General features: G+C 45.0%; 1 protein-coding gene across 1 annotated transcript; it reads right to left on the bottom strand.

The window, feature by feature from the left end:
* Window positions 1-9,435, bottom strand: LOC145404448 (UDP-glycosyltransferase UGT5-like). Its single transcript, XM_080275965.1, has 11 exons — window positions 9,277-9,435; window positions 8,449-8,724; window positions 7,101-7,240; window positions 6,096-6,191; window positions 5,235-5,328; window positions 4,520-4,611; window positions 3,123-3,256; window positions 2,818-2,924; window positions 1,222-1,334; window positions 771-914; window positions 1-136 (listed from the first exon to the last, which is right to left on the bottom strand). Exons 1-11 carry the CDS (start codon window positions 9,433-9,435, stop codon window positions 1-3), a joined length of 1,491 nt encoding a protein of 496 aa, XP_080132091.1.
* Between the last annotated feature and the right edge of the window lie 2,111 nt (window positions 9,436-11,546).

Below are 11,546 nucleotides of genomic sequence, written 5' to 3' on the forward strand. Positions count from 1 at the left end.
CTAGTCTGTCTTGCTCTTAGCCCGCCTGGAGCAGAGACGTCGTAAAAGGGCTCTTAGCAGCGTGTACAGAAGCCAGAGTAGCAGCACCAGTACCGCCACCGCGCAGGCCCACACGTCCACATTGTACACCGTTATCCTGTTGGGTATTGGGTATTGGATGAGGGGTATTGGGTATTGGTATTGGGTGGGGGTGTTGGGTATTGGGTGAGGGGTATTAGGTATTGGGTGAGGGGTATTGGGTATTGGGTGGGGGTATTGGGTATTAGGGTGAGGGGAAGATGGGGTATTGGGAATGAGAGGGACGTGTAGGGAGCTGGTGGTTATTGGGTGAGAGGAAGACGGGGTATTGGGTGTAGGAGGGAGGTGTAGGGGTGTATTGGGTGAGGGGAAGATGGGGTATTGGTTGTAATTGGGAGGTATAGTGGGCATTTTTAATTTACACACACACACACACACACACACACACACACACACACACACACACACACACACACTGGCATTGCAGGCGTCTCATCATGTACTGTAAATGTAAATATGCAGACAGGTAAGTGCCCAGTAGGAGGAGAAGACCAGGTATTGTTTTGAAGGTAAATTGAGAAGATGGAGGGTATTGTTTTAAGAAAGATATGTGGGGAGGGGTTAAAGAAAATCGTCTGTAGGTTGAATAGAAAAATATATATATACCTAGGTTTGTGGTTAAGCATATTCTACCAGCATACTCAAAAAAAGATATATTTTGTGGTTAAGTACTATTCCCTTAGCATACCCACCATGACATATCAGCGAAGGGGCATCGTAGGTGTGTAGCGCCCTTGTGCCTCATGACATACTCCACCCAGTACACAGCCAGGTCTCGTGGGGGTATAGGCTGGTCCTTCATTACGGCTGACCGACGCAACACCTCCCTACGTAGTCTGGCGAAGTGTATAATGCGTACGTTGATGGAGAGGCGTTGATGGATAGACGACACACACACACACACACACACACACACACACACACACACACACACACACACACACACACACACACACACACACACACACACACACACACACACACACACACACACACACACACACACACACACACACACACACACATGCGCTCTCTCGCTCTCTCTCTCTCTCTCTGTCTCTCTCTCTCTCTCTCTCTCTCTCTCTCTCTCTCTCTCTCTCTTCACATTTACTCCCAGTTATGCCGTATCGCGTGCCAACTTACTCCTTATTATTCATGACGAACTCGATCTTGTGCTTCAGCGTGTCTGGAGTGAGGTCATCCCACAGCAGCACACTCCCCCACCCGTCACGCTGCACCTCCATCATGTTAGACTCCTGGCAAGACACACAGGGAAAGCTGAAGAACCACGCGGACGTCTTAACCAGCGTCTTAAGATGGGCAGGACTTCGTAACAGGTAAGCATTTTTTCGTATTGATTTTACTTCATGGGTCTTTGGGAGGGGGTGTGTGCAATGCATTCGGAGCGATCACTGTACTCCTTTTACCTTAACCTGGCCTAGATTTTCGTCTCTTTGTCCCTTATTTAACATAGGTCAGTGGAGAAAAGGGGCAATGCAACTTCTCTACATACTTTTCATAGCACATCTTCGTGACTAGCATCATATTTAAGTGTCAGTCTATTTTTACAACTCAACATTGAAGATAAAGAGATGGCAATGTCGGGCCAGGTAAGAGACAAAAGAGTACTGTATATTATATTGTCCTTAGTGTGGAGGAGAGGGTTAGGATCCTTGACCTCAGAAAGCAATGCATAGCCACACCCTAAATCAGAGAGCATTTTGTCCTATTTTTCATTTTAATATTTACTCTGATTTTGACGTGTTTGGTGGCTGCATGTGCATAAAGGTAAAAGTATCAGTAAGCAATTTTTCCCCTCAAGTTAGCGTGAAAAATACTTAGGAAAAGCTACTTGGGTGTAAAGTGTTTGGTGCCTGTGTTAATGAAGGTAATCGTGTCAGCTTTAATACAGAATATATGCTGAAGAAAATGTGCCAATATTCTAGCTGGTCGTGAAGGACATCCCGAGACACAAGTATTTCCCCAAAGTTTGACAAATATGTAGCGGAAAAATCGAACCATTTGAAAACACGATGTGGTAGAGAGAGGGTTTTTACTGTACTCGTATTTCGTCAGTTGTAAAATTCTTCAGGTGGAAATGGAACGATAGTGGTTTGTTTTAGAAGCATAAACAAGCATTCTTCTTAGCCACATAAGAACGTGATTTTTTTTTTTTTTTGCTAATTCTCATTCACGTAAAATTGCCAACTCATATTTCCATAATCCCTTTAGCCCGAGGACGTCATTTTTTTCTCATTTCCAGTCATTCAGTTCATTCAAATTAGAACGCCGTATTAGTGAAGGATACATTTAATCTCATGTAAAATTTCTCCTGAGCTAAGCAAAATTGTCCGTCGACAGGAATAGTAGGGACGGCCTTGTGTGTATGTGTGTGTGTGTGTGTGTGTGTGTGTGTGTGTGTGTGTGTGTGTGTGTGTCGCAATGTTACTTGTTATAGAGAGGTTATGTGCTAAAGATGGTACGGTAATTCTTAGTATACAAGTAGATAAATTATACTCATATTGTCAACACACTACCTATAATCTACGTTTTCATCTCACGGAACTTATTACATTCTGAGTGATTGCGTGAAGTTTTAGGTTACGAGGTAGGGATGAGTCTCCTTGGTTACTAGACAAATCCGACCTTCATTTTGCCCCCACCTCGCCGTTAACGGAGCTAAAATGGGCGAGGGATCTTTATCAGGTGAGAGTAAGCACGGTACAGTGACTACGATACCTGGTCGGCGAATACAGGCATGCCCAATACAGGAACCCCGTGGTACATGGACTCCAGGGTGCTTAGGAGGCCCCCGTGGGTGATGAAGAGACGCAGCCGGGGGTCACCTGGGGAGGGAAGGGAGATTAGGTGAGGGAGAGAGAGAGAGAGAGAGAGAGAGAGAATGATTGGAAAGGAAGATTACCTACATAAATGGTTATAGGTCAGTAGGTAGGGGTAGAGAATAGGGCCAAGCTCATCTGTGTGTGCGTGCGTGTGTGTGTGTGTGTGTGTAGATAGGTAGATAGATAGATAATACCACGCACCAAGAATATCCTGCTGGGGTAGCCACTTCGCCAGTCGCACATTAGGGGGCAGGCCCGGCATTGTGTCTTGGTCCCACTTCCACAGCACCCTTTGTTTTAGCGAGCCGAACACCTCCACTAGGGTGCGACGATGACTGGAGGAGGAAGAAGGTTAATTTTACATCTATCAACCACACGAGGGGCATTATCAAGCTACTTTTATCCATCCGAGTGAGTCATGGTAGCCTGAGGAGTAATGAGTTAGTGGAGTGGTGGTGATGGGTGGGTCTTTGAAGGGATGGGGAGGATAATGCCCAGTGGAGATTGACTTACTTCACGGTTATTGATTCTGGCTGAGGTGTTGGTTATTGAAAATCGACTTCAGCAATTATGGGTAATTAATAAGAGGTCTGTGTTATTTAGAGATTTAATGAAAGTTAGATCAAACTCCTCCAGTTTATAAAGTGTCATCGAAGCTGAATAAATTTATCTGATGTAAGATATTAATAAGAAATACGTCATCTGATGCAAGGGGTTGTTGTTTTGGTGGTGGTGGTGGTGGTAGTGGTGGTGGTGATAGTGGTGGGTGGTGGTGGTGGTGGTGGTGATAGTGGTGATTGGTGGTGGTAGTAGTGGTTTTGGCAATGGTGAAGGTGATGATGGTGGTGGTGGTGGTGGTCCCAGGCTCCTCTGAACGTGAACCCAGTGGACTGCAGGCTGAAGTTTCCCTCTCTCCTGCAGTCCACCATCCTTTCGGGGGAGAGGGAGGGAGACGAGGGACGTTTGTGTAACCCGGAAGTGCAAATACCTCGTTATATAAAGGGAAATGAAAAGATGTTTGCATAAGCAGGGTAGTGGAGCCACCTAGGTATATCAGTGCCACCACGTGAAGTCGCCCCTCTCCATCACTGGCATGGGAGTATCAGGGAGGGAACTGAGGGACGTTTATATAATCCGGGAGTGGAGATGCCTAGTTATGTGAGGGAGGGAATAGAGGGACGTTTGTATTGCCGGGGTAGTGGAGCCGCCCAGTTATATCAGTGCCACCACGTGAAGGCTTCCCTCTCCATCACTGTCATGGGAATATCAGGGAGGGAATTGAGGGACGTTTGTATAACCGGGTAGTGGAGCCGCCCAGTTGTATCAGTGCCACCACGTGAAGGCTTCCATCTCCATCGCTGTCCTGGGAGTATCAGGGAGGGAATTGAAGGGATGTTTGTTAGCCGAGTAATGGAGCCGCCCAGTTATATCGGTACCACCACGTGAAGGCGCCCCTCTCCATCACTGCCATGGGAGTATCAGGGAAGGAATTGAAGGGATGTCTGTATAGCCAGGGTAGTGGAGCCGACCAGGTATATCAGTGCCACCAAGTGAAGGCTCCTCCATCACCGTGTGGAAGATAAAGCCAGGGTACTCACTGCTCCGGCATGACAGAGGGCGTCACTGCAGAGCCCAGACTGAAGAAAATAAACCCGTCACTGCCAGCACCTTCCACCCACTCGTCCAGGTCCTAAAACAAGATGCATTATTATCTGCATATCAGCTACACGAGGTTTATGAAGGGTGATAATCAGTTTTTTCCAAGTCCCAATCATCCCCAAGAACACAACCCACCGGCCAGTTTTTCTCAGGTCCCCGTTGAAAGACAAGAGGGAAGCATACCTGAGTCCCCCGCCTTCACCTGCCCGAGAGTTGAGCCAGGACGAGGTTTAACGGAGAGGATGGTAATAACCAGAGGAGTACGTTAAGGAGAGGGGCTTGTGTGGTGACAGTAACAGGAGTATTGGTAACAGAAGAGTAACAGGGTGAAACAAGCAAAGGAAGAGGGTTACCGGGATCACAGTAACGGTAACGGTAACAGGATAAAAAAATAAATAAATAAATAGAGAAATATATAAATAAATAAGCAAATCATAGAAAAAATATAGAAAAATAAAAGTAAATAATAGAAAAAATATAGAGAAATCGATAAGTATATAAACAGAAAAGTAGATTAAAAAGTTGATAAATTATAGGAAAATAGATATATAAGTAAAGAAATAGATAAAGATATGAATAAAAAGAATAAATACATAAATAGAAAAACAGATAAATAAATAGATAGAAAGTTAAATAGATAAATAAAGACCTCACCTTAGGGAGTGGGTTAGGTGGGTTGCAGTGGATACCGCCAACATGTACGATGGCTGGGACTGCTGGTTGGGGCGGGTACTCTATGGTCCTCACGCTTGAAGTAGAGGGCGTTAGATTAGGTTGGAGGTACGTGGAGGGCGTTAGATTAGGTTTGAAGTACGTGGAGGGCGTTAGATTAGGTTGGAGGTACGTGGAGGGCGTTAGATTAGGTTTGAAGTACGTGGAGGGCGTTAGATTAGGTTAGAAGTACGTAGAGGGCGTTAGATGAGGTTAGAAGTACGTGGAGGGCGTTAGATTAGGTTAGAAGTACGTGGAGGGCGTTAGATTAGGTTAGAAGTACGTGGAGGGCGTTAGATTAGGTTAGAAGTACGTGGAGGGCGTTAGATTAGGTTAGAAGTACGTAGAGGGCGTTAGAGTAGGTTAGAAGTACGTGGAGGGCGTTAGAAGTACGTGGAGGGCGTTAGATTAGGTTAGAAGTACGTGGAGGGCGTTAGATTAGGTTAGAAGTACGTTGAGGGCGTTAGATTAGGTTAGAAGTACGTGGAGGGCGTTAGAAGTACGTGGAGGGCGTTAGATTAGGTTAGAAGTACGTGGAGGGCGTTAGAGTAGGTTAGAAGTACGTAGAGGGCGTTAGAGTAGGTTAGAAGTACGTAGAGGGCGTTAGATTAGGTTAGAAGTACGTGGAGGGCGTTAGAGTAGGTTAGAAGTACGTAGAGGGCGTTAGATTAGGTTAGAAGTACGTGGAGGGCGTTAGATTAGGTTAGGCTAGATTAGATTAGGTTAGTTTAGGTTATATTCATGTGGTTAGATAAGATTCAGAATTAGGATTACTACGTAATTAGTTTTTCTTTTTTTTCTTACCCATTGATGAGCATGAGGCTGGCGTTCTGGCGTAGGGTGGCGAGGCTAGGCATGTCATCTGGGCACAGTCCCCTCCTCCGACACTCACTGTCGATACTAATAGAGAAATGCAAAGGGAAATACAGTAGACTACAACGGGAAATGCAGTAGACTTACTCGATATTAATACGGAAATACAAAGGGAAATACAGTAGACTACAGGGGGAAATACAGTAGACTCACTCTCAGTATTGATACAGAAATACAAAGGGAAACACAGTAGACCCACTCTCTGTATTGATACAGAAATACAGAGGGAAATACAGTACGATAAAAGGTACATAGGATAATACAGGGTACAGTGTTAGGTACAGCTAAATAATACATAGATAGATTTATATTCAAGGAGTGGTTGGTGTTTATTGCTCACGTAATGCCACTCAGGGATAAGTGAGGCTGGTCACTCTCATCTTAAATGTCAGGACCAATTGCCTAGCCCCGGGCTCCTACGCGTCTCATGGGGCAACATAGGATTGGATGATGAATGAAATGAATAAATAATGCATAGGTAAAAAATACAGGATACAGTTTTAAGGTCAGGTCAGGTTAAATTAGGTCATCTGGTTAGGTTAGGTCAGATCTGGTTAGGTTGGATCACATTAGAGTAGGTTGGGTTGGGTGAGATCAGGTCATGTGTTAATTTAGCTTGGGTCGTATCTGGTTAGGTTAGTTAGTTGGGATAGGTTAGGTGAGGTGAGGTCACGTGAGATAGAATAAGATACAGTGGAATTAATTGGCTTTGTTTTGGTTTGGTTGTTAGGTAATATTAGGTAACAAAAAAAAAAGAATAATAATAGCATAGTTTGGCAGCGCGTGTTAATAGGTGAGGTTAAATACGCCCCTCCATAGAATAAGGTAAGGTTAAAATAAACACACACACACACACACACACACACACACACACACACACACACACACACACACACACACACACACACACACACACACACACACACACACACACACCGAGGCAGCACGTAGTATTGGAATGCGGCATGTGTAAAGATCTGAGTGGCTGTGTTGATGGCCCTCTCCACGAAGGACATAGGGAGCCGGAAGCTGAAGGCCCTGGTCACGGCGATGGAGGGATAGGTCGGATTGCCCACCTGAACCATGTAGAGAGCCATCATGGAGTTCTGGGACACGAAGATGAACGGCAGCTGGTGGGGATAGATAGATAGATAGATGGGTGGGTAGATAGGTAAATGGAAGGGTAGGTTGGAGTTCTGAGTCACGAAGATGTAAGGGAGCTGTGGGGATAGATAGATGGATAGATAGAGGAATGGACAGATAGGTAGATAGATAGGTGGATGGATGGAGAGATGGGTGAATGAATAAATAAATAAACGGTATTATAAAGTAAGACATATAAGTAAGAAATACGTCATCTGTAACACCACTTTACCTTCATCCATCAACTTAATTTCGTGTGATACAAGAGTCATAGAAAGTACCTTCCTCTCTCTCTCTCTCTCTCTCTCTCTCTCTCACCCCAAGACAGGATTAGCAGCCAGACACCTTTACAGACCACGAATATATATGTAATTTCACAATTGTAACACTTTTAAGTCTAGCCCAGCGTTATCGTTCGTTCGTTCGTTCACAGATTTCCTGCACATACAGTGCAGGCCGGGCCATACATTAGCCCGGTCAGTGGGGTATGGGCTGGTTAAAAATAGTAGGGGGGGGAGGACAGGACTTGGGGATTACCCAGCACACACGTCCTGTCTCCCGGCTGGCTTTGTGGTGTGTGTGTAGTGTTATCGTTATTCATCAGCTTACCATCACATGATATACAAATGATAACAAACACTCAACCGTTAGTGCCGACAGCATTATCAGATCCAACTCCCTTATTAACAACAAATGTATAATGTCTAACACTATTTTATCGTATCGTTCATAAAAGCTCCGACATGCATCGGCCTTGGTCACCTGTTGGCCGCTTTCCACTTTGCTTAATCTCTGGCGGTCTGTATTTAGTCGCCTTAACCCTGATGTCACACTGTGGTCTCGTCCCAGGTCTTTTTCGGTCTGCCTCTCGCATCCCTTTCCCAGACGTTAACACTTCTCACTTTCCACACCCAGTTGTCATCCCCATCCTCTCCACATTCCCAAACCATTTCAATCTATCCATCTTCATTACAACACCGATACACCCCAGTCCCAGCCTTCCCCTCATCTGAATCGTAAACATAGCTCACCCAGGCCTCGTGTACAATGACGCACCGCACATCCATCTAATCATTGTCATTTCTATAACCTGTGCACTATTTTATGTCTAACAGTGACTTATCTTCATGCATCAACACACCTTCATCTGATGCACGAGAGACAGAAAGCACTCGGCCGCAAGAGCACTCATTATAATCAGGTCAAACTCCTCCTCCAGTAGACCCTGCACCTCGTCTTTGGCAAGGGCGTCTGGACAGACTCGTGGCGCCTCCACGGCGAAAGCTACAGGACCAGCGTTTTTATCTTCGAAGAGCTTATCGGCCTTCATAAAGTTGGCGGCGTCCATATCGGGAAGGAGGATGTAGCGCACGTTCTCTCTCGCCTTGCTTGGTTGGAAAGGAGTTACCATGGTTACCTGTGGGACCAGAATAGCATCACTATTATAATCATTATTATCATCAGCAGCAGCAGCAGCATTATCGCAACCAGTTATCATCATCGTCATCATCGTTCGTTCGTATCGTTTATAAATGCTCCAACATGCTTGCATGCTTCAACCTTGGTCACCTAATGGCGGCTGTCCACGCTGCTTGATCCCTGGCAGCCTCCCTGCTCAGTCCCTTATCCTTGAGGTCAAACTCTGTGACCTCGTCATAAGTTTTTTCGGTCTGCCTCTCGCAACCCTTCTCACCTTCCGCACCCAATTGTCGTCCTCCATCCTCATCACAACACCAATACACCCCAGTCCCATCCTTCTTCTCAGCTCTTCAGTCGTAGTAAACCTAGCTTCCTCCCGAGGCCTCGCATTCAGGGACGCACTACACATCCATCTAATCATTGTCGCTTGTGTGCGTTTGAACCTACGAATATCGTCTTCCTTTACTGTCTAGGTCTCATTAACCCCGACATTCACACCTCTCACTTTATAAGATATGAAGACGTGTGGTATTGCGTCGGGCTTAGTTACCTGGTTGCCGTGGTCTGCCAGGGCGTTGACGATGCCGGTGTAGAAGATGGTGTGACTCTTGGTGGATATGGGACAAAGGAAGAGGATCCGGCCGGCATGGACAGAATTCACCCACACCACCGCCACCACCCACCACACCACCGCCCACCACACCCGCATCTGTAAGGGACAAGTTATGAAGTCCCGGGTCCGTATTCTCCCTATCACATTTTCCTAAGCGATTTATTTTGCTTATTGCACCTTGCTCTCCTATTCTGTGTTACATAAATCCTTCCTGTATCACCTCACTCTTCGTAAATATAAATACAAAAGGATATTAACCAGCCATCTCAGAAAATAAATCACTAAATTGTCGTCACTTGTCTCCAGAGCGTTAAATAGTAATCTCCCTGAATTCCCTGTAATCCTTATCTGGGTTGGGATTTATCTTATCTCTTTTATTACGATTAATCCTACTGCTTTATCGGGATTAGTATGAGCTGCTCTATTGAATTCTGGTTTCCATTTGGCGATTTGATATACTGTACCAGATGTCCTTCTTCCTTGTTCCTTTCCTTTATTGATAGAGAGAGAGAGGGGGGGGAGGGGGGGCGAGGGCGTTAGTATAGTAGTTAACATATAAATAAATCAATAAAATCATCTGGAGAGAGAGAGAGAGAGAGAGAGAGAGAGAGAGAGAGGGCATTAGTATAGTAGTTAACAAGTAAATAAATAAATTAATAAATAAAATCACTTAGAGAGAGAGAGAGAAGGGGGAGGGGGCGAGGGCGTCAGTATAGTAGCAAAAAATAAACAAATTACAGCTTTATCTCGTCTTAATTTCTGTACCGTTCTCTGTCGTTGGTTTTTAATGGTTCTTGTCGCCATTAACCAGTCATCGGTACGGCGGGTGAAGTGTTTGATCCCTTTGCTTATCTCTGAGGAGCACTTGACGTGGGATTAGAATGCTTTGAAGGGATGTTTGAAGGGTTTAGATCGTATAAAAGGCTTGAGATGGTTTTGGGAGGCATGTATAGATGATACGATAATAATGACAGATATTCTCTCTCTCTCTCTCTCTCTCTCTCTCTCTCTCTCTCTCTCTCTCTCTCTCTCTCTCTCTCTCTATATATATATATATATATATATGTCTATCTATCTATCTGCATGTATCTATCTGTCAGTTTACCTGCCTATCTGTTTATCTGTCTGTTTATCTATCAGTCTTTCTATCTATCTATCACACCCCTTCTCTCTCTCTCTCTCTCTCTCTCTCTCTCTCTCTCTCTCTCTCATCTGAAGGAAATCTCAGCATTTTGCATCATGAACAAGTAAGAGAAATTTTTTCCTACGGAAAAAATAAGTCGGTTAGGAAGATGTGCTAGGAGCCTTTTACTACTCAGAAATTACTGTGACTCACTCAGCTGAATAAAATCGTCTGGCATTAGCGTGAATAGACTTGTCCCGACCGTGAGAGAGAGAGAGAGAGAGACTGAAACTTCCTGTGCTTACTTTGATGTAGAAGAGGTAAGAGTACTTGCACTTGAGATGATTATGTACTTCTTGAGAGGATTATGTACTTCTTGAAAGGATTGTGTACTTCTTGAGAGGATTGTGTACTTCTTGAGAGGATTATGTACTTCTTGAAAGGATTGTGTACTTCTTGAGAGGATTGTGTACTTCTTGAAAGGACTGTTTACTTCTTGAGAGGATTGTGTACTTCTTGAAAGGACTGTTTACTTCTTGAGAGGATTGTGTACTTCTTGAGAGGATTATGTACTTCTTGAAAGGACTGTGTTCTTCTTGAGAGGATTGTGTACTTCTTGAGAGGATTATGTACTTCTTGAGAGGATTGTGTACTTCTTGAGGGGACCGTGTAATTCTTGTGCTTGAGACGATCCGAACTCCTGGAGAGAATTGCACGCTTTTTGGCCTTGTCTCGAGGGGAATGCGTATATCTTGCACTTGCTTGCCTATCATACTGTGTTGATAGTGAGGCCTGCATCCCGCCTCACCTCACTGCCACCCCACACCACCCCACTGTCACACCACCCCCATCCACCCCACCATCACCCTGACAGCACTGCAAGACCACTCCAGACCAGTAGCCTTTGCTTGGCATTTATCAATGTTATCTGTAAGTGCTTGGAGTGGGATATTCTTATCTCCACCCCTTCCGTTCAAGTCTACCTCCATTATCATTTAGGTCTGCCATATTTACCAGTTAGACCCATATCTACGATTCAGACCCACCCTATCTACCATTCAGACCCACCCTATCTACCATTCAG

This window comes from Coenobita brevimanus, chromosome 63 (assembly GCF_032717465.1).
Source record: "Coenobita brevimanus isolate Jiangsu-jjx chromosome 63, ASM3271746v2, whole genome shotgun sequence".
In the NCBI taxonomy this organism is placed as follows: domain Eukaryota; kingdom Metazoa; phylum Arthropoda; class Malacostraca; order Decapoda; family Coenobitidae; genus Coenobita; species Coenobita brevimanus.

Coding starts and splice junctions, on each gene's coding strand:
- LOC145404448 (XM_080275965.1), bottom strand. CDS start 9,435: ATGCGGGTGTGGTGGGCGGTGGTGTGGTGGGTGGTGGCGGTGGTGTGG. Junction 8,725..9,276: donor TGGCAGACCACGGCAACCAG/GTAACTAAGCCC, acceptor CTGGTCCCACAG/GTAACCATGGTAACTCCTTT. Junction 1,335..2,817: donor TGCCTGTATTCGCCGACCAG/GTATCGTAGTCA, acceptor GTGTCTTGCCAG/GAGTCTAACATGATGGAGGT.